At 43.5% G+C, this 23,772-nt stretch overlaps 1 protein-coding gene across 1 annotated transcript; it reads right to left on the bottom strand.

Moving 5' to 3' along the window:
• Positions 1 to 8,986: 8,986 nt before the first annotated feature.
• On the bottom strand, positions 8,987 to 15,207 carry LOC124798526 (peroxiredoxin-6-like). Its single transcript, XM_047261972.1, has 4 exons — positions 15,090 to 15,207; positions 9,756 to 9,912; positions 9,427 to 9,644; positions 8,987 to 9,299 (listed from the first exon to the last, which is right to left on the bottom strand). The coding sequence occupies exons 1-4, from the start codon at positions 15,170 to 15,172 to the stop codon at positions 9,095 to 9,097; spliced, it is 663 nt and encodes a 220-aa protein (XP_047117928.1). The 5' UTR covers positions 15,173 to 15,207; the 3' UTR covers positions 8,987 to 9,094.
• Between the last annotated feature and the right edge of the window lie 8,565 nt (positions 15,208 to 23,772).

The raw sequence follows: 23,772 nt of genomic DNA, 5'->3' as shown, positions 1-23,772 counted from the left end.
TTCGCAGATGTCAACGTGTCTTTGATAACTACCACAGGTCCCATGCAAGCGCAGGAGAATGTCTCCCACAGTATGATACTACTCCCACAAGCCTGCGTCAATGGCGCACTACACGCTTCGAGCCGCTGTTCACCTCGATGGCGGCGTTTGTGGGGACGACAGTCGACCTAGTGTAACAAAAATGTGATTTACCCGAAAAGCCGACAAATTTCCACCGATCGACGAAGGAATCACGACGGTCCTGTGCCCACTACAATCGTAATTGCCGGTGTCGTTGGATCAATATGTAAACACGTAGGGGTGGTCTGCTGCGGAGTTCCATGGTTCAAATGGCTCTGAGCACTATGGGACATAACTTTTGAGGTCATCAGTCCCCTAGAACTTAGAATTACTTAAACCTAACTAAAATAAGGACATCACACACATCCATCCCCGAGGCAGGATTCGAACCTGCAACCGCAGCGGTCGCGCGTTTCCATACTGTAGCGCCTAGGACCGCTCGGCCACCCTGGCCGGCCGGAGTTCCATGTTCAACGAAGTACGATGAACGGTGTGCTCGGAAACACTTGTGCGTGCACCACCATTGTGCTCTTTCGGCAGAGATGCCACAGATCACCATTATTTGTCCTACTTCACAGAGCAAACAAGCCTCACGTAGCGGTGACCGTGAATTTATTCGCACCTCTTCATCTACTATATGCGAAACCTGTTTCCTTTGTACTTTCCCCCAATGGTCCCATGGATTAGTACCAACTATTATTCTTGCCTCGTTCAGGGCCATTACATTCCTTTAGGACGTTACGTTACCAGTAGGACCAGACCTAGACCTAGTAGATAGTGTTGAAAGTTCCATGCGGCTTTTCGCGGATGATGCTGTAGTATGCAGAGAAGTTGCAGCATTAGAAAATTGCAGCGAAATGCAGGAAGATCTGCAGCGGGGAGGCACTTGGTGCAGGGAGTGGCAACTGACCCTTAACATAGACAAATGTAATGTATTGCGAATATATAGAAAGAAGGATCCTTTATTGTATGATTATATGATAGCGGAACAAACATTGGTAGCAGTTGCTTCTGGCCGGCCGAGCGATTCTAGGCGCTTCAGTCTGGAACCGGCGACCGCTACGGTCGCAGGTTCGAATCCTGCCTCGGGGATGGATGTGCGTGATGTCCTTAGGTTAGTTAGGTTTAAGTAGTTCTAAGTTCTGGGGGACTGATGACCTCAGCTGTTAAGTCCCATCGTGCTCTGAGCCAAGCCCAGTTGCTTCTGTAAAATATCTGGGAGTATGCGTACGAAACCATTTGAAGTGGAATTATCATATAAAATTAATTGTTGGTAAGGTGGGTGCCAGGTTGAGATTCATTGGGAGAGTCCTTATAAAATGTAGTCCATCAACAAAGGAAGTGGCTTACAAAACACTCGTTCGACCTATACTTGAGCATTGCTCATCAGTGTGGGATCCGTACCAGGTCGGGTTGACAGAGGAGATAGAGAAGATCCAAAGAAGAGCGGCGCCTTTCGTCACAGGGTTATTTGGTAAGCGTGATAGCGTTACGGAGATGTTTAGCAAACTCAAGTGGCAGACTCTGCAAGAGAGGCGCTTTGCATCGCGGTGTAGCTTGCTGTCCAGGTTTAGAGAGGATGAGTTCCTGGATGAGGTATCGAATATATTGCTTCCCCCTACTTATACCTCCCGATGAGATCACGAATGTAAAATTAGAGAGGTTCGAGCGCGCACAGAGGCTTTCCGGCAGTCTTTCTTCCCGCGAACCATACGCGACTGGGACAGGAAAGGGAGGTAATGACAGTGGCACGTAAAGTGCCCTTCGCCACACACCGTTGGGTGGCTTGCGGACTATAAATGTAGATGTAGAATAATGTCCAAACTCGGTTACTATTTGTGTGTGTTATCACCATGGTCCCACTAATTATGCCTTTCAACATTGAGTCTGGTAACCGCATGGTGTTTAGTACATTTCTCAATGTATAATAATAATAATAATAATAATAATAACTATTATTATTATTCTATCGGTAGGATTGTGGAAACATCACGTCTATTACCGTTAGGGAAACAGTGTAATTCGTAATCGAACATTTCATAATTAGCGGTGTCGGGATGAATCATGCAGAACAATATCTGTCAGAAGGATAATATGCAGTAGGTGGAACAGCGCACAGAACTGAAGGCGTGTCTGTACTGTATGCGCTGTCCACCAGACAGGGACTAGTTGCGAGCAGAGTAACGCGCCCGTGACAGACTTCAATGTACATGCGTACACGTATCGAATTTTCTCATTGTAAATCTCTAAATCAGTGTGGCAGGCATATGGCATAGAAAAACACTGTATATGTGGATATGCTTCTGCTTCTTGGTGCATCTGATAACCAGGCTGCTGCTGCCGCTCGTGAATATGCTGCTAGATATCCTCGTCGATGCCATTCAGAAAAAAATATGTTTTGTCATCTGGAGCTGCGCCTTCAGGAGTCAGATTGTCTCCTTCCACCCTCGCGTGACAGAGGTCGTTCACGGACTGGCTTATCCCAGCTATGGAGGAAGCTATTCTGGAGGTCATACACCAAGAACCTGAGCGAAGTACACGTAGCGTAGCAAGACAGCTGCGTGTCTTGCAACGCACGGTCGTTAACATGCTGCACGAGAATGGACTGCACCCCCATCATTATGCTGTCACGCAACACCTGCATCTTGCACATCGCCATCAGAGAATGCAATTCTGTGAATGGTTCTAACAACAGGAAGCCAACGATGGCTTTGTGAACACCGTAATTTCGTCAGATGAGTCAGCATTCACTTGTGAGGGTGTCTTCAATATGCACAATGCCCACCATTTGTGTCAAGTTAACCCACACATCACCACAACCGTGGATATCAAGTTCGCTTTGGTATCAACGTCTGGGCAGGAATATTAAGCGACAGGTGGTTAGGCCCTACATGTTGCCTGACCAGTTGACTGCACGAAGGTATCGTGCATTCCTCTCGAACTATCTGCCTGATGCGCTGGAAGATTTTCAACTACATGTTCGGCAGAGGATATGGTTCCAACGTGATGGTGCACCTCCACACTCTGGAATTATTGTGCGACAGTATTTGCACAAAACATTTCCAGGGAAATGGCTCGGATGTGGAGGCCCAGTTGTTTGGCCACCGCTTTCGCCTGACCTAAATCTATTGGATTTCTTCATTTGTGGACACCTGAAGGAGCACATGTACTCTACTCCGCCGACGAATATGGAAGAATTGGTAGCGCATGTTTAGGCTGCTCTTGTTACTGTGGATGCACCTTTGGTGCGTATGGACCAGAGCTGTATGATCCGGCGAGTTGCGCGATGTTTGGACGTGGAGGGAGGTCGCTTTGAGCATCTGTTGTTCTGAGGACAACGTATTCTGCTGCGAAGGTCATGCGGTCGTTAATGTGGACATTATTATTGTCACTGGTTGCTAATGTGCGACGTCTGAGCGCTCGTATTACCTGTAGTATAAATGACAAGTAGATGTTGTGTTGTTGTACTGTGCTGTCATCTTCAGCATTTCGAAACTGATATTGTTTTTGTAGTTATTCTGTCCTATGACAGGACATTTGTTTCAACTGTCTATTTTCTTATTTGCCTAACCACGTATTTGTTATGTTCAGCGTTAAAAGATGTTGTAAATATAGGATATGCGTGACCTAAGAAATGATGTATATTACAGAATAAAATGTCAGAATGAAATTAGCAAATAAAAAAAATGCGCCCCAACCCAGGGCGAACCCTCGACCTCTTGCATGCTAACCCAAAACTTTATACACTGCACCAACTGCACAGTGTGCGACTAATATGTGCTGACAGATGTAGTCTCCATTCTGTGGTTGCAGTGTTGCCAGACTGCCACTCTTTAACGTCCTTTCTCTGCCGGATATACTCGCCAGACGAAATTTCGAGAGAGAGATTTTTTTATCGCTAGCATGTGAGGAGTCGCGCTGCGAAGCCTGATTGCACGAATTTCGCTTCACCCTGTATACACATTTTAGTGCATTAGTTGTTTTTTTCTCCTCCTCTGTCTTCCAGCAAACACATCACATAATTTACTGCCTGATGTTTTCTGCATGATCGTATATGTGGTGTGAGGTTGATTACACCTGTCTGTATAGACCTTCCATTTTGTGTCCACAATTCAATATCTGACCTGCTGCTCAGGGGAAAATGCATTAATGGCTTGGTTGTGCCAGGCATACTTCGAGGTGCTAACCAAACTGGAAATGTACTACTTGAAATAGGTAGTCTGAAAATGAAGTAAATACTGATCTAATGTTGTTCAGAATACTGTCCTAAGTCATCAATAGAAATATCTGCACTTATATCTTTAACACCCTGTACATATGTATATTTGTAAATCATGTACATATTTTATTTGTATTTCTAAAGTGATGTGTAATTGCCATATGCTTAATAATAATAACTGGGAGGCACAGGGGCAATAGACAATCTTCGGCTGCTTGAGTCTTTGCATTGCATTTGTCTCCATACATCCCATAGAGAACGGGTTCCTGATGACCCAGACTCAAGTAAGCAGCAATCTCATTCAAAGTAAACTGCCAGTCTGAGGAGACGCCCGCTCGTCAGACACATGTGGTCGTCCTGTGCACCAGTTTATGCATGTGGAAACATCGTCTCTGCAATACTGAAAATCCAACCTAGATACTCTTGACCTCAGAAGCCTGAATCACATTGCAACAATTGTCATCGGCCAAGTGCAATTCTAGAAGTCGGTCAAGGGGGGGAGGGGGGGCTAATGGGAGGGAGGAGGTTTGGGGGAATGGAATATCGCTTAACAAAAGGAGAGTTCGGGTCCTCCACCGACAAACTGGTAAAATTTGGTGTTGCTTAAAGTAGTTTCTGGTCACTGTTTTGGAATTCAGGGTAAAAAAAGTGTATTAATAAATAACAAGACACCCATTTAAGTAAATGATGTTTATTGGTATATATATATTAAGCTATTTGCCGCTCTTATTCTTTTGTTAAAATGTGTCTGAAATACATTGCAACCTATATTGCTACATAATTATACACTACTGGCCATTAAAATTGCTACACCAAGAAGAAATGCAGATGATAAATGGGTATTCATTGGACAAATATATTATACTTGAACAGACATGTGATTACATTTTCATGCAATTTGGGTGCATAGATCCTGAGAAATCAGTACCCAGAACAACCACCTCTGGACGTAATAACGGCCTTGATACGCTTGGGCATTGAGTCAAACAGAGCTTGGATGGCGTGTACAGGTACAACTGCCCATGCAGCTTCAACACGATACCACAGTTCATCAAGAGTAGTGACTGGCTTATTGTGACGAGCCAGTTGCTCGGCCACCATTGACCAGACGTTTTCAATTGGTGAGAGATCTGGAGAATGTGCTGGCCAGGGCAGCAGTCGAACATTTTCTGTATCCAGAAAGGCCCGTACAGGACCTGCAACATGCGGTCGTGCATTATCCCGCTGAATGGTAGGGTTTCACAGGGATCGAACGAAGGGTAGAGCCACGGGTCGTAACACATCTGAAATGTAACGTCCACTGTTCAAAGTGCCGTCAATGCGAACAAGAGGTGACCGAGACGTGTAACCAATGGCACCCCATACCATCACACCGGGTGATACGCCAGTATGCCGATGACGAATACACGCTTCCAATGTGCGTTCACCGCGATGTCGCCAAACACGGATGCAACCATCATGATGCTGTAAACAGAACCTGGATTCATCCGAAAGAATGAATTTTGCCATTCGTGCACCCAGGTTCGTCGTTGAGTACACCATCGCAGGCGCTCCTGTCTGTGATGCAGCGTCAAGGGTAACCGCAGCCATGGTCTCCGAGCTGATAGTCCATGCTGCTGCAAGCGTCGTCGAACTGTTCGTGCAGATAGTTGTTGTCTTGCAAACGTCCCCATCTGTTGACTCAGGGATCGAGACGTGACTGCACAATCCGTTACAGCCATGCGGATAAGATGCCTGTCATCTCGACTGCTAGTGATACGAAGCCGTTGGGATCCAGCACGGCGTTCCGTATTACCCTCCTGAACCCACCGATTCCATATTCTGCTAACAGTCGTTGGATCTCGACCAACGCGAGCAGCAATGTCGCGATACGATAAACCGCAATCCCGATAGGCTACAATCCGACCTTTATCAAAGTCGGAAACGTGATGGTACGAATTTCTCCTCCTTACACGAGGCATCACAACAACGTTTCACCAGGTAACGCCAGTCAACTGCTGTTTGTGTGTGAGAAATCGGTTGGAAACTTTCCTCATGTCAACATGTTGAAGGTGTCGTCACCGGCGCCAACCTTGTGTGAATGCTCTGAAAAGCTAATCATTTGCATATCACAGCATATTTTTCCTGTCGGTTAAATTTCGCGTCTGTAGCATGTCATCTTTGTGGTGTAGTAATTTTAATGGCTAGTAGTGTAAAAAAAATTGAATCTGTTGAAGTAATATATCTCTGATTTCTGAAGTCATTTTATCCAGTGTAGTATGATACTCCATTGGAGGATGGAGGGGGAGTGCTAGAGCCCCCATAGCTCCCCCCCCCCCCCCCCTGCCCACACCCCTGTCATCGACGTCGAAAATCTGTTAACTTGTGATATGCTGCCATGCCAGTTCACACATGTATGTAACGAACTGCGCAGTTATCGTGTCTGCACTCGCGCCATAAATTACATCTGGCCACAACATTCGGGCGCCATACGCTGCACATTTCAGATAGGACAATCCTTCCCACAAGTCGCCCATTTTGCTCATCTTTCACTTGACTGTAGTGCATGCTTCTCTAGTAGGGTGCGCTCCTCCAGCGTTTTCAGTAAATCGAGGTCCAAAGTTTTATTAGCCTCTGGAATACGATATGGGACCGGAGGCGTTAGCGCAGCTGGCTAAAGCGATAGACTGTGTCCGAGATTGGTCTTTATCTGTAGTCATCATACAACATTAATATTCAAAGTAGTACTTTCCGGCGAGGTATAATCGGGGTACAATAAGGAATCGTTACACTGTTGTCCCTGCGTTGCGGTGTATTCTTATATAACTTGGGATTGCGACGGCCGGCTTATTCTTAGTTTGGTACATTATTAACACATTGCAGAAATTTTATGGACGTATTATCTATGGCTCCATAGCAGTCTGAATCTCAGCCTATTTGTTTGTGTGTAGTTGGAAGCGGGTCATTCTGTGTTTGATTTTGAATGTTTACTGTGAAAATGAAATCTTCATTTTTTCCCCGTTTCGTGGTGAGTCTATTTATGCATATAACTGTTTATAACCACAAAATATTGGAGATTTTTGGAAACTTTTCATATAAAAAATTACGTACTTCTAAGTCACGTCAGATCTAAACTTCATGTTTTTGCATGGTGGACCATGGCTAGAAGGCTGAAAGACAAGGAGATACGGGAGTTACCCCACGACGAGTTTCCGTTTTATACTGATACCTCAAATGAGGAAAGTAGTGATTCTGAAACAAAGCACTGTCTTCGTGCATTCCAAATCAACAGTTTACGGGCCAAGTAAACGAAAAACAACATCAACAGAAAACTTCCACTTTTTCTCCAGAAGCTGGACGAATTAAATTTGAAGATAGCAGCGATAACAAGAAACATTTTCTAACTCTTTTCTGATTAAAGGAACAAAAAAGGGATTTTTCACATTCAAATCATATTCGAAGTCAAAATCTTGGAGCTCATGGGCAGATTTTATTGCCAGTCGTAGAATCTACTTCTCATGAAGAAATGTTAATGACTGTACCACTATGACCCGATGGGACTCTGTAGTCCCTTTTTGCCAAAACTAAATAGAAGTGAAAAATTATATTTCTCTGGTTTTCTTTCTACAAAAGGAGTTTACAACCTATATAAAGAAATAAAAAAAACTGATATTTGTCAAAATCAAAGCGCAAAAATTCAGACCCTAATGGGTTAAATGTTAATGAGAACTACTTCTTCTACCATCATTAAAAATCAAACGTGCATGGCAGAATGTAGGAAGTCTGCGCTATGTTTTCCATGCTTTTATGATAGAATCCACCTGAAATCCTCTTGACCTACCAGTGATGAAGAACTATGTTTATAATGGCCACTGCAATTAACTAGAAATTTATATCGATAAATTTAACATCCCTTCAAGATTCCTTATTATGCCTCAATTATACTACGCCATGAATTTACCACTGTGATTATCATTATTGTTCCTTTCCAAAGAAACATGATTTCTTGTAGCGGTACAAGTATTTGTTGGGAGACAGAAAAAGTATATGACGAGACTCGAAAGGTGTAAAGGCGGACTTAATGTTGTCAAAGCAACAGAAAGCAGAATAGTGCATTGTAATATGAACATTTCTTTAATATTTGTTTTAATTTATGTACAAAACAAAAGTGGGACTTTTCGAGTCCCATCAGGATATCAGATCAGGTTGTTTACTTAATTCAATAGTAATATCACTTTATACTAACTAAAACAATACGAAACAAGATTATAAACGTCAAGACCCTCACAGCAATGTACTTTCACGGCACCAGAGCCCATACTTATGACGAAATGAATAACACAACGATGCAACTGTCTATGTTTTCTGTCCCATGAGGGCAGCAAGACTGAGCTATAACACCCAAAGAGTTCGCTGTGTTACAGAAGTGGTACACAGACATCTAGACAGGATGCCAGAGAATGAATTCAACTCTGGACTGTCTATTGACCTAGAAAGTGACATGATTTTTAAGTCACATGGGGTAGGAGAGGGTTAATGGCGATTGTTGACGCCTGGCGCTCACAGATACTACCCTATAGGCTTGTACTAGAGAAATATTTATTAGATGTATATGTCCCCAACAGTTGCACTAACAATGAGCATAATCGGTGACCACTGGGTATAATGCTTCCCTTGTGAGTTTATATTAATCAAGGGTAACCAACACAAAAATAAAGAAAAGCACAATTAAAAAGAAAAACTATTTGTAGTACTTTTATTAAAGATGTATTTTTAAAACAAATACATTTGGTACATAAACAACATTAATATTACGACTTGTAGAAGTGGATTGTCTCAGTAGTCGGTGGTGGTGCGCACGTAGTTGTTGCCGGAGGGCATGGAGACGCGCTCGACGCCGCCGGGGAAGAGTTTGGGCAGGTCTTGGTCGGGCACGTGCGGCAGGATCATCACCTTGGTGCCGGGCGTCCAGTTGGCGGGAGTGGCCACCACCTTCAGCCGGTCCGTCAGCTGCAGGGAGTCAATCACGCGCAGCAGCTCACTGAAACACCAGCAGACACGCGTCTCATCAACCATGCACAGAGTGCAGTGTACATGTGTGTGTGTGTGTGTGTGTGTGTGTGTGTGTGTGTCTGTGTGTGCGTGGAGGATGTGGCAGCGGTACTCACTCGACGTTGCGGCCGCAGGACGCTGGGTACACCATGGAGAGGCGCAGCCGGTTGTCCGGCCCGATGACGTACATGGCCCTCACCGTCATCGCCTTCTCCACGTTGTCCTTGTCGCGCTCGTCGATCATGTCCAGCTTGACGGCCAGCTCGCGAGTCTCGTCGGACACGATGGGGTACGGGAAGTCGCCGGGAATGTCCTTGCAGTACGACTTGATGTCCTGTAGACAACACAGGGTGATATTCTTGACCTCTGGTGTAAAATGGCAGTGTTATGGAGCTTATTTATGTTACGATTCATTCAAAAATAGTCATTAGTGTGGAACACTCACATTGACCCAGTCGACATGATCCTTGAGCTTGTCGCAGGAGAGCGCCAGCAGCTTGACTCCACGCTTCTGGAACTCCGGGTTGTGGACGGCGATGCGGCCCAACTCTGTGGTACACACTGGCGTGAAGTCAGCCGGGTGCGAAAACAAAACACACCACCTGAGAAACAAAGATACGGATTATAGATGAGCGCTGCATTTCTTTAAATCATCTAAATTTTAGAGGATTATCTTTTTACATTAATAGTGTGCTTTCAGGTGTTCAGCAGAGTTGTAGGTTCCATTTTTATGCGCAATATCTCAACGGCTGACCCAGTCGTCTTCTTCAGGTTCTGCAGCTTGTAAGGTGATCATGTCATTTTGAGTTCTGTATGTCATCGATATGCAAGTCAGAGAGAGAGAGCAAGTTATGTTACTGTTAAACCATCTTTGTTCTTGTCGTGGCACAGTCTTTGCTTCTGTGCTGTCTGATACGTTCTTGGTTGAAGTGCGGTAGGTTACATACGTATTTAGTAGTGGTGTGTGGACTTGTGATTGTATCTGTCAGATGAAGAAAGGACAGTAAGTATGAATATGATGTACACATTAAAAGGTGAAAGGAATACATATTCTGAATAATGTCATTATTTTTAAGAGAAGACGTCTGAGGTAAGACTACAGAATTGCGCAGCTAGAAATGATTACTCTCATAGTTACTATGCTCGCAGCTGAGAGAATGATCACCCCATTTCCCTGATCAGAGATTAACATATTAATTGATTAAGTTGTTTCATTTTTACAGAAATTCTCTGTTTACTTTGTACCTTTTTCAAATCATTGTTCACTTTGTTAAGCATTCTGTTGCTCAGACCATTATGTGTGAAGATCACATGAAGTTTTACTCTGTCTTTTTGAATATATATATTTCATTCTAAAATCGTTGTCTTGGAATATCATTTTATAGAAACAGTTATTCTGTCAACCCCACTGTTTATCATTACGCATTATCACTTGCAACAGTTTGAATATGTATTTGGAAATAGAATTCTAGCTTAGCCGCTGCCTGCTTGCTGTTTGCTGTTGTCCTTTCGAGAAATCTGGAACAGTATTTTCAAGACGCGAGGTAAGTGGAAATTTTGATTAGAGCCAAATAATTGTTTTACTTCAGTTGCATTCAGATTAGTTACAGTTCAGTTCATATTAGTTTCTGTTTAAGTCGAATAACAGTTTGTGGATACTTAACTCTGGTAATACGTAGACTTTTATAGAGTGGTAGGTAAAGTTGGGCTAAATTTCAGACAGAAACAAATGTAGTGAGGAGGGTACAAGCTCTGTGGTTGTGTACACTCGCTTATTAGACTCCAATCAGTCCAGGCCATGCGTACACATAACAACAAAATTGACAGCACATGGAGAGGACGATTGGGTGCGCTGTCAAAATATTGTGAATAAACATGGAAACAGCAGCTAAATGAACACCTAAAGAATACCGCATTAATCAATTAAGAAAGGAAACCTGAGAGCGCACCTATTTATAAACGTCAGTCAAATGAATACCGAACACCCGCCACAACGAGACAATGGAATGCTTCCATTCCAAAGTAACCACCACATGTGTTAAAATATTTATCCCACACTGCCCATCAGATGAAGGCTACGCTCCAGCGATTTGGTTGGAAAACACTGCAACATCCTGCGTACAGCCCGAATTTTTCACTGCGTGATTTTCCCATCTTTGGTGACCTAAAGAAATATATGCGTGGACGATGGTTTCAGTCAGATGAGGAAATGCAAGAGTGGGTGCAGTTGTGGATCCGCCAGCAACCGATTGCGTTCTTGTCTCCCATGGGGATAAATGTCATGACGTGTGTGGTGACTACTTTTGAATGGAACCATCCCATTGTCCCGTTCTGACAGATGTTCGGTTTTCCTTTGACTGTTCCTCATACATACTGTGTGTTGCAACAGCTACTTAATTAAGGAAAGGAACAGGTGATGTATAACAATTTTTCCAACTTCAGCTCATTAGATAGAGAAATTCAACTGGGTGAAAAATGTGGTTATAGCAACGTACTTGTGGAGGGATTAGAGAGGGACTGTGAAACCTGTTTGAAGTTGAGCTGACGTTGCTTGGTACCCAATACTCCGGATTTCAGTGTTTTATCACTGCACCACCTAGCCCAGATAACGTTTCATGTGATATTTTTGTTTTCAAGGAAGCTGTTATACAATTTCATGGGGTTGTTGTTAACCTTTTGTTAATTTTCTTTTTTTTTAGCCTCTGGTCAGAGAACTGCAAAAGTGATAATTTTCATATCATGTTTGCTGTGAACAACACAGTGGGTTATTTGTACTGTGTGTCAATTAGAACTTGTAAGTAGGAGACAAAAATCCTTTTTTCCCATTGGGATGTAATATCTAATTAACAAGAAATGGCTCTGAGCAGTATGGGACCTAACTTCTGAGGTCATCAGTCCCCTAGAACTTAGAACTACTTAAACCTAACTAACCTAAGGACATCACACACATCCATGCCCGAGGCAAGATTCGAACCTGCGGCCGTAGCGGTCGCGCGGTTCCAGACTGAAGCGCCTAGAACCGCTCGGCCACTCCGGCCGGCATCTAATTAACACATTGCAGCAAGTGGTTCAAATGGCTCTGAGCACTATGGGACCTAACTTCTGACGTCATCAGTCCCCTAGAACTTAAAACTACTTAAACCTAACTAACCTAAGGACATCACACACATCCATGCCCGAGGCAGGATTCGAACCTGCGACTGTAGCGGTCGCGCGGTACTTTGCAGCATAACGCCAGTTTCTCTCCTTCTGTGTTGCTGGTGTTAATTTCTCTGACTAACTCCATCCCATCCGAACAGGCCCCGGAAGACGTAACTGTACCGACCGACCGCTGTGTCGTCCTTAGACGATAGGCGTCACTGGATGCGGTTAAGGAGGGTCATGTGGTCACCACACTGCTCTCCCCTCCGATGTCAGTTTTCGTGACCGGTACTGCTACTTCTCAGTCAAGCTGCTCCTCAACTTACCCCAAAAAAGCTAAAAGCACCCCGAATTTGTGTGATTGACTTAATCAAATTAAGGCTCACAGCAATGTGGGCGCAGCATCAATGGAAATGGAAATGCCGTGTGGCTAGGGCCTCCCGTTGGGTAGATCGTTCGCCTGGTGCAAGTCTTTCGAGTTGACGCCACTTCGGCGACTTGCGTGTCTCTAATGTAAACGGATATTACTTAATTCCGCTAATAATTCTTTTTTAAAATATCAGATAAGGAAAAAGGGAACAACAGACTTTATTAAACTCTTTTTAGGGTTAGTTGATAAAAAGTGTGACGTGAAAGAAAGAAAATGCGCTCTAATGCATACAGCCTCTTTTTTTTTTACGGCAGGGGGTCAACCGTCAAGTGTGAAGGAGCTAACATTAATATTATTACAAAAAGAAGTAGCTGAAATCCTCTACTTTTGGCCTTATAATTTAGATACTGAATCAAATTAAAGCTGGATAATGTGTTTAGAATCCTTAGAAAAATAGTCATATACTTTCGGAAGTCACGTACAACATGTGCAGGAACCAAGATGGAACAATGAGAAAGGAAAAACAAGAGAGAATTGCTCGGCTAAAAAGGTCGTAACCTTTCTTCTCTACTGTACAGCCATTATATCGGAGAGCCAATGAATGAAATCAAATAAAGGTTGAGGTAGAATTACAGTGTCTGTTGATCGTAAAGATCAGTCTATTGAGCGCAGAAGGCTGGTAGTGAAAAGAATAAAAGACTATAGTATTAAGGGTTAGTAGAAACGAGATTAGCGACAGAAGTAACCTTGAGGACCACATAGTAGATGAAGTAAAGGAATTCTGCCACGTCCAAAGCAAAGTAACGCCTAATGAGTAAGCAAGAAGCACAGCAGCATAGGAAAAGCGGTCTGCTAGTATAAAACACACGCTTTAAATTGAGACAAGCGTTTTTGACAGCATATTAACTATGACAAAAGACAAAAAGCCGAATTTCTGTCACTACGCACTAAGCGAAGTAGAGCCGACATTTACAGTTTTTGTCATTTGTAAGTGAAATCAAGCATTGATTTTAAGAACTGAACGACATCTTTCAATAGTATTACATACGTAGCGGTACAGTTAAGCCAATTTCTGCGAAATTCCCAACACTAATGCGACGGTTACCTTTGTTACATTTCGCCAGTTGAAGGAGTAGCGAACAGTTTGGAACATTATACTGACAGTTCTTTCTTCTTACAGAGGACAAAATTACTTTTCTTAACTGAATTCTTGTTTTCCTTCCACTGCGAGGCTTTTAGTTCGCCGCTTCCACAGAAGCAGAAAACGAAATATCAGTTTGGCGGGAAACACTTAATTTTCTGGTAGTTCCTCAGCACTAATTGTGGAATGTTTAATCATGCGTTTATAAAACATGAGGCACATTTCTATCGATAATGTCTGCTTTTTACACTAAATAAGCGTTTATGTTTTGTGACTTCTGCTCATTCCAGTGAAGGTACCGAAGCAACATTAATGTCAGCATAATAGAATATTAGAAAACGTTGGTTGTAGAGAAAACATCCGCAGTGAATTATGTATTAACGTTTTGCTGTCTCAAAGCTTGCGCAGTTCATCAACATTTACGCCTGAGAACCAATGTATTTTTATGAGACAGTTATGTAATGACCATTATCATTCAGTTCATATTCAGTCACAATTGAAAAATCTCAAATAGAAGGCCATTCACATCCTCTTGGTAACGATATCATTTCTTATCTTCAGCCGGTAAATTCACTTACTTAATCTCGAGAAATGAGTTCGCAACTTTTTCTTGTGTTTTCGAAACAGCTCTACCTGTGGAACGATATATTAGTTACTTTCACGTCATATCTCTCGATGCAACCAAATTCCGCACTAGATTTCACCATTTTAATAAAGAAATCTTTACTGAAAATACTACAGTTCAAAGATAAATGGATCAGTATTCCGGAAGTCGTCTGCAAACGGATGCTGCCGCTAGTCAGCTGATCGAATCGTTGGTTTCAATATGATGATGTCATGCGCCGTCTATATCATCCGTTGTCTGAGAATCAGAAGGGACAGGATGGTAGGACATGTGTTACGACATCAGGAAATAACTTCTATGAAAGTAGGAGGAGCCATGTAGGACAAAAACAGCAGGGGAAGATAGAGGTTGGAACTTTTACAACAAATAAGTGGGGATGTTTGGTGTAACTGTCTCTCTCAGGCGAAGAGGCTGGGACAAGAGATGCATGTCAAACTGCATCAAACTAGTGGCAAGATTGATCAAAAACGAAAAATGTGGTCAGTAATAGTATCAGACTTACGAGTTGCCTTTCCACTTGTAGAAGTCCAGTGGACCCTGCGTGGATGGCGCCGTGAAGTTGGGTACAATGCTCTCGAGCTTCATGCTGCTGCCTGTGGGTCTCTGTACCAAGTAGCGGCTGACTGAGAACTGACTAGCGAGCCGCGCCGCGGAAGCTTATATTTGCCGCGCTGCATGCTCCGTCAGCCAGCGGTTTATCGGGCACGTGACTACAAGCCGGCTCAGCTGCCAGAGCGAAAACACTTCGTCACTCGCGCTCGGCTGCGCAAAAACAGGTATCGCGGAACGCCCGTCACAGAAACTGTGGTAGTCATCTCTGGCTGCGCAGGAAGCTTTTGTCATTCATTTTGAGTTTAGAACTTTTTGTTCGTGTTTGGTTTCAAATAAATACTTGTTAGTTACCGCCATGCATGTTTCGGCGAAGATTTATCAATGTCAGTGCGTTCATTTTATTTTCAATCGAATTCGAGACAGTAATTTTTATGACAATATGTACGGTTTCTGGATGTTCATTATTATATTCGCAGTTCATATTTAACAAAATATACTGAAAAGCCATCTGTCCATAAATCCGTAAGACTACGAGGGGGTGGAGAACTCTTCTGAACAGCACGTTGAAAAGCATCCCAGATATGCTCAATAATGTTCATCTCTGAGGAGTTCGGTGGCCAGCGGAAGTGTTTAAACTCAGGACAGGATTCCTGGAGCCACTCTGTAGCAATTCTGGACGTGTGGGGTGTCGCATTGTTCCGCTGGAATTGTCCAAATCCGACATAATGCACAATTGACAGGTGATCAGACAGGATACTTATGTATGTCTGTCACCTGTCAGATTCGTATCTAGACGTATCAGGGGCCCCATATCACTCCAACTGCACACGTCCTACACCAAAAAATGATTCAAATGGCTCTGAGTACTACGTGACTTAGCTTCTGAGGTCATCAGTCCCCTAGAACTTAGAACTACTTAAACCTAACTAACCTAAGGATATCACACACATCCATGCCCGAGGCAGGATTCGAACCTGCCACCGTAGCAGTCGCGCGGTTCCGGACTGAAGCGCCCAGAACCGCTCGGCCACCGCAGCCGGTTAAGTATTTGTTGGGAGATTAAAAAAGTATATGGCGAGACTCGAAAGCTGTAAAGGCGGACTTCTAGTCTGCTGCTGTGGGCCCTTTGCATTACCCATTTTCTGCCCGAACTATGAAAAATTGTACCAAAGGATTTAATATTTGATGAGAATGTTAGTAAAGCAACGGAAAGCAGAATAGTGCGTTGTAATACGGACATTTCTTTAATATAGCGGTCGCGCGGTTCCAGACTGTAGCGCCTAGAACCGCTCGGCCACCTCGGCCGGCGCCCTACACCATTACAGAGCCTCCACCAGCTGACATGCAGGGTCCACGAATTCATGAGGTTCTCTCCATACCCGTACACGTCCATCCTCTCGAAACAGTTTGAAACGGGACTCGCCCGACCAGGCAATATGTTTCCAGTCATCAACAGTGCAATGTCGGTGCTGATGGGCCCAGGAAGGCGTAAAGCTTTGTGTCGTGGAGTCATCAAGGGTACACGAATGAGCTTTCGGCCCCGAAAGACCATATCGATGATGTTTCGCTGAGTGCTTCGCACGCTGACATTTTTTGATAGCTCAGCACTGAAAACTGCAGCAATTTGCCGAAGGGTTGCGCTTCTGTCATGTTGAACGATTCTCTTCAGTCGTCGTTGGTCCCATTTTTGCAGGATCTTTTTCCGGCCGCATCGATGTCGGATAGTCGATGTTTTACCGGTTTCCTGATATTCACGGTACACTGAAATGGTCGCACGGGAAAATCCACATTTCATCGCTACCTCGGAGAATGTTCAAATGTGTGTGAACTCTTGTGGAGCTTAACTGCTAAGGTCATCAGTCCCTAAGCTTACACATTACTTAATCTAAATTACCATAAGGACAAACACACACACCCATGCCCGAGGGAGGACTCGAAACTCCGCCGAGACCAGCCGCACAGTCCATGACTGCAGCCCCATAGACCGCGCGGCTAATGCCGCGCGGCTAATGCCGCGCGGCTACCTCGGAGATGCTGTGTCCCATCGCTCGTGCGCCGAGTATAACACCACGTTGAAACTCAGTTAAATCTTGATAACCTGCAATTATAACGGCAGTAACCGATCTAACAACTGCGCTAGACACTTGTTGTCTTATGTAAGCGTTGCGACCGCAGGGTCAAATCTGGGTGTTTAGATATCTCTGTATTTGAATACGCATGCCTACACCAGCTTTTGTGGCGCTTGGATGTATGTACCGTATTAGCACGTACTGTTGCTCTTGTAGCTGTATGTCGTCTGCAGACGGCTGACATTATCGTACAGCTTGTTAGCCAGAAACGTGATTTTCGCTGATATAAAGCGCTAACATGTAATGTACATCGTCTCTAGCAGTTTCAGTAACCCACATAAAAATATTGTTGTATCAGACGACTATTTACGTGACATTCACAAGACAACTGGTCGCAAAAGCTCAATATCGCATTAGTTTTCTTGCATTTTAGTACACGTTTGACTATACTAAATAATTGTTTGAATAAAAATCAGTTATTGATATACTGCATTATTAAATCGGACTAAAGAATACGAGGGGCGTTCAATAAGTGATACAACACATTTTTCCCCAGGCCAGTTACTGTTGAAAAAAATGCAATGTTTCTTATGGGACTTCGTTGAATATTCCCGCTTTAGCCCGTATAGTTTATTAAAGTTCCGATAGATGGCGGTGCTATACATAGCCCTCAAAATGACATGTGTAACGGAGGTACGTTCCAAGCAGAGAGCTGCCATTGAATTTCTTTTAGCGAAAAACCAGAGCATCGTGGATATTGATAGGCGCTTGCAGGATGTCTATGCAGACCTGGCAGTGAACAAAAGCACGGTGAGTTGAAGAGTGAGGTATCTGTCATCATCGCAACAAGGTCGCGCAAACCTGTCCGAGCCCCAAGTGCTGGCCGGCCGCATACAGCTGTAATGTTGGAACGTGCGGACCCTCTCATTCGAGATGATTGGCGGATCACAGTAGAACACCTCGCTACTCCACTAGCCGTCTTTGTTGGTATGGCGACACACTCGTACACCAGTTGGGGTACTCAGAGGCGTGTGCCTGCAGGGTTCCTCGCCTCCTAACAAAAGAACGTAAAGAATTACGAAGCACTTCTGCGCGGAATTGCTTGTACGTTACGAGGTTGATCGTGAAAATTTTTTGTAGAACATTGTCACCGGCGATGAAACATGGGTACATCACTTAGAACCAGAAACAAAACAGAAATCCATGGAGTGGCTCCACAGCACCTCTACTTCGAAGAAAAACGTTCAAAGCCGCAACCGGTAAAGTCATGGCGATGGTCTTCCGGCACTCTGAATGGATTGTTCTGTTTGATGTCCTCCCTTACGGTGCAGTGATCAACTTAGAAGTGTGTTGCGCTACTCTCAGGAAATCGAAGAAACTACTTCAACATGTTCGTCACCACAAAAACGCAAAAGAAAATCTCCTTCTGCATGAGAATGCAAGGCCTCACACAGGTTTGATCACAAGAGAGGAGCTCACAAAACTTTTTTGGACTGTTCTTTCTCATCCACCCTACAGCCCGGATCTCGCGCCTTCTGATTTTCATCTGTTTGGCCCAATGAAGGAGCCGGCCGTTGTGGCCGAGCGATTCTAGGGGCTACGGTCCGGAACCGCGCTACTGCTACGGTCGCAGGTTCGAATCCTGCCTCGGGCATGGATGTGTGTGATGTCCTTAGGTTAGTTACGTTTAACTAGTTCTAAGTCTAGGGAACTGATGATCTCAGTGCTTAGAGCCATTTGAACCATTTTGAACCCAATGAAGGATGCACTCCGCGGGAAGCAGTACGTGAATGACGGGGAGGTTATTGATTCAGCAAGATGTCGGCTTCGATGTCGACCAGTAGAGTGGTATCACGCGCGCAACAGGCCCTCCCAGTAATGCGGCGTAAGGCCGTCGCATAGAACGGAGGTGACGTCGAGAAATAGGATTTTGTAGCCGAAAGAGTGGGGAATAAGGTGGTGTACTGGAATCCTGGATCAACCCAACCTGCTTTCAGAAAACAAGTGTGTTGCATTACTTATTGAAATTCTTATTGAAATAATTTCTCTCAGTCTCATGCAGATACAGACAGTCCTACAAATTTCTGATTGTGAATTTTTAATAGCTATGAAAATACTTGTAAGATTTCAATCGAAAAACGGGGAGTGCATGGAGTAAATAATATTAAGGAGGTAAGCAAGTCAGGCATCAGTTATGTATTGCATGCGCTCCAAGTTTTCATTTTAAATATCTTAAGTGTTTTTTAAATATTTTAAGTATTTTCATACCTGTTAGAAAATCACAATCACATATTTTTAGGACTGTGCCTAGGAGAAATTAATTTACACTTTTTGGTATGACTTAAAAACGTCATTTAATGAAAACTGGTTTTTATTTAAATAATTTTCTGCTTTTTAGTCTCGTGTGTGTGAAACTTTTCAACCGATTTCAAACATTTTGATGAGATTACAACGGAAACATGTGGTAAATTTCAGGTATATTTCAGTTTCTCTTCACCTGGCTCTACCACTTTATACGATCTTCCTACGAATATCTCGCGCAAAGCCCATGAAGGTAAAAATGAGAGAGATTGGAGCTCACACGGAAGCATACCAGCAATCGTTCTACCTGCGAACCGTTCGCGACTGGAACAGAGAAGGTTCAAAATGGTTCAAATGGCTCTGAGCACTATGGGACTCAACTGCTGAGGTCATTAGTCCCCTAGAACTTAGAACTAGTTAAACCTAACTAACCTAAGGACATCACAAACATCCATGCCCGAGGCAGGATTCGAACCTGCGACCGTAGCGGTCCTGCGGTTCCAGACTGCAACGCCTTTAACCGCACGGCCACTTCGGCCGGCAACAGAGAAGGGGAATGGCAGTGACACACAAAGTAACCTCCACCACACACCAGACAAGAAAGAGAGTTAATGCTGTAGTGTCATCCACTTCTAAGATATGTTAAAAGTTCAAAGTTTCAAGTATCTAGCTCGTCGAGAAGTTCCTTTAAAATCAATTGCTAGATTTGTACCGAATAGGCAAACAGACAGACAAGATAGGGGCCTTATAAGAACGTGGCAATAATAAAAATGACAAGGTGGGTTGGAGATATGAGTAATCAACAACTCTTGGAAAAGAACAGAGGTGAACCGGAAGCCTTCTAGAAAGTTTACTTTCATTTAATTCTTATGTTTCTTGTGGTTAACTTTCATTTCCATTTGAAATAAGTGAAAAAGAACTCTATATAGTCCTCGATTAAGCCCGAAACCAGGAATCTCGAAAGTCGGGTTCACTGACGGAAGTCACCTGGCCAGCCGGACGCAACGAAGTTTTTGGTAATTAAAAATATATGAAAGTAAACATTACCTTGTGCACCTAGCTAAAGGTCTTTCTCCTGGATCAGTCTTTCAGGTGCTGGTTATGTAACTTTAAATATTGCTAAACGATTACTCGAATGTTTTTGGTTTCCTAGATTAAGCACCAAACCTTAATTTTCATAACTTATGTACGTAACTGGGAATAACTGGGAATGGCTGAAATAGAGAGGATATGAAATGCTGACTGGCCATAGCAAGAAATACCTTTCTGAAAAAAGAGAACTTTGTTAACATCGAATATAAATGTTAAGTTTTAAGAAGTCTTTCCTAAATGCATTTCTCTCGAGTGTAGCCGTGCACAGAACTGACACGTGGACGATAAACAGTTCAGACAAGAAGAGAATAGAAGCTTCTGAAATGCAGTGCTACAGAGGAATACTGAAGATTAGATGGGTAGATCGAGTAACTAATAAAGAGACACCGAATCGAATTGTGGAAAAAGAGAAGTTTTTGGCACGAACTGATTAAAAGAAGAAATCGGTTGATCGGACGCAATCTGAGCAGCCAAGAGATAGTAAATTTAGAAGTGAGTGGTTAAAAGTTGCAAAGGTAAGCACGTTTGTGGTAAGTAGGCTAAAAGTAGTAATGCGGTGATGAAGAGGCTTACGTGTGTAAACTATCGTGGAGAGCTGCATCAAACTAGTTCCCGGACTGAAGACCACAACAAACAAACAGCCTCACTTTCATTTGCACGCTGAGCCTTGCGTAAATAGGACTCCAGCTAAGGAAAGAACCTCAAGGGTTCAACACCCCGTCGAGGACATGTCATTAGAGACGCAGTCCAAGTATCCGTTGCTTTTGAAAACTTCGTATTTTGTTTCTATTTTCTGTTTCCTTTGTTTTATAATGTCATTTACGGTACCCTTCAGAAACAGTTTGCATTTCGAACGTACTGGAGTCCCGAGCTTCGTGGTTACACTGCAAAAATCGCTGTTGGTTCCGTCACTGCGCCGAATTCCCTCGTCATTGCCAGGAGCAGAGAGAGAGAGAGAGAGAGAGAGAGAGAGAGAGCGTGTGCTTCGTCAGTGGCCTTGTGACGGCGCAGCTGTGTTGAGATAAGCATGTAAGTCCGGCAGTGCCGCTGGTTAACAGGCGGATTACATTTACCGCCCGCTTATCACACAACTGCCAGTCACTGTGTCAGAAGTGCCTGAGCACTGCACAGTTGCCTGGTTGTTAGCAGATATGGTTTCTCTTGCACCAACGACATAGGCGTAGCGTCGATGCCTTGTGAAGCGGATGCCCCGGATTTAAATGTAGTGTTACGTGTACGTCTATCCATAATGGACACGTACACTATCTGCAAACTCGACTGCAAAGAGCTCGTTGTCTCCCATCTAATTTCCAATTCTAGTATACTACCACGCCTATACCGACATATTTTCCCAATCCTATAAGCATACACGAGAGTGGGCTCTTAGCTGTAGGTAGTTGCCCGGAAGGTAAACATTTCCTCTTCGCTCTTATTCTTACTTTAATTCCAGTCGATAATCACAATCAGAGCGCCGTCTTCATTTCTCTCAGGAAAACAAATCACAAAATAATGATATAACATGAGAGTATTCCTGTTCGACGATGTCCAGCTGTCCTTATGACAGTGCCACTTCGTCTTACTCAAATTAGGACATCCTCTATTTTAATCAGATGTGTTTCTACATGTTTCGTTGCTTTCCTGCCACAATGGGAGATAGTCGTTACAGACCGGAATTGATAGTGTGATAACTGTTTATTTGTGATCATTGACTGGAATTAAAGAAAGAAATTCCATACTTCATAGGTCACTGTCTTTATTCGCGAATATGTCGTAGGCTGTAAGGCTTTCTAGCTGAAGCACAGTGTAAGCAACGGTTAATAGCGTTCGAAAGTGAATTATCCTTCCCAGCTCCACTATTTTCTTTTTTTTTATTCTGCGGGAAATTCATGGGGATGCCCCACTGTTCGCTTTAAAATATTCTGAATCAAATGTTCCGGCAAAACGTTTTCTAAAAATTTATAAAAAATGATTTTTGGTAATATTGCGCACAACTTCTGTAAGAGAAGCGTATTTTTATTTAAAACTTCGGTAGAATCAACACGTAATGAACGCAAACGGATACTACACATTATTATTTTCCTTAGAGAGTTTTCGTAAGTTTTGCACTTTTCAGCGACGATCTATGTAACAAATTGTTTCTCAGTTTCGTCTATTGTGAGAATTGTTGCCACCTCGAATGAGTTGTCAACGTCATAGCTAACAGCAGTCATCTGTTTTTCTCCAATCCCACTTCTGTAGCAGGGTTAACTTCCCATAACAATGGGTCTATGTCAAACATGGAGGTATTAGGAAACTCCTGACGAAATATTTTTTTGCCCGACGTTACAAAAGACAAGAGAGGAATGTTTTTAAGGTTAGAATAATCACTTTGACGTAGAATGAACTCCTTCAGTTGACTTTTACCTTCTTCTTCTTCTTCTTCTCCTTCACGTTTGAATGCATGAGGCGTAACTTACGCCGTATTTCCCTAAACCGTTGCTAGAAAAAATAAAGAGTGGTGTACATGTACAGACAAACAAATTAGTACAATTTCAGAAAAAATGGACGATTTATTCAAGAGAAAGAGATCCGCAAATTGAGCAAGTCAATGACGCTTTGGGCCGCCTCTGGCCCTTATGCAAGTAGTTATTCGGGTTGGCATTGATTGATAAAATTGTTTGATGTCGTCCTGTGGAACATTGTAACAAATTCTGTCCAACTGGCACATTAGATCGTCGAGATCCCCAGATGATTAGAGAACCCTGACGACAATGATTGAAATGTTCTCAGTTGGGAAGAGATCCGGCGACGTTTGTTAGCCTATGTTGGGTTTGGCAAGCACGAAGATAATTAGTAGTAACTCTCACCGTGTGCAGGCGGACATTATTTTGCTGAAATGTAAGCCCAGAGAAGGTTTTCACGAAGGGCAACAAAACGGTGGGTAGAATACTGTCGACGTACCGCTGTGCTGTAAAGGTGTCACCGATGACGGCAAAACGGATACTGCTATCAAATGAAACGGCGCCCCAGACCATCAGTCCTAGCTGTCGGGCCTTAAGGCGGGCGACACTCAGGTTGGTATTCCACCGCTGTACGGGGCGTCTCCAGACACCTCTTCACCCTGGAATCTCACTGACTGCAGTAGAAATGTCTTCGGTGATGAGTCCCGCTCCGAACTGAGCCCCGGCCAGC

This window comes from Schistocerca piceifrons, chromosome 5, assembly GCF_021461385.2.
Source record: "Schistocerca piceifrons isolate TAMUIC-IGC-003096 chromosome 5, iqSchPice1.1, whole genome shotgun sequence".
Classification (NCBI taxonomy): Eukaryota; Metazoa; Arthropoda; class Insecta; order Orthoptera; family Acrididae; genus Schistocerca; species Schistocerca piceifrons.
Note: the sequence above shows the minus strand (reverse complement) of the source record. Positions and strands in the feature narration are given on the sequence as shown.

Excerpts from the sequence above, each read along its gene's own strand:
- LOC124798526 (XM_047261972.1), bottom strand. The coding sequence starts at position 15,172 with ATGAAGCTCGAGAGCATTGTACCCAACTTCACGGCGCCATCCACGCAG. Across the intron at positions 9,913-15,089 it reads TACAAGTGGAAAGGCAACTC|GTGGTGTGTTTTGTTTTCGC; the intron begins GTAAGTCTGATA and ends TTTGTTTCTCAG. Across the intron at positions 9,300-9,426 it reads TCCTGCGGCCGCAACGTCGA|TGAGCTGCTGCGCGTGATTG; the intron begins GTGAGTACCGCT and ends CTGGTGTTTCAG.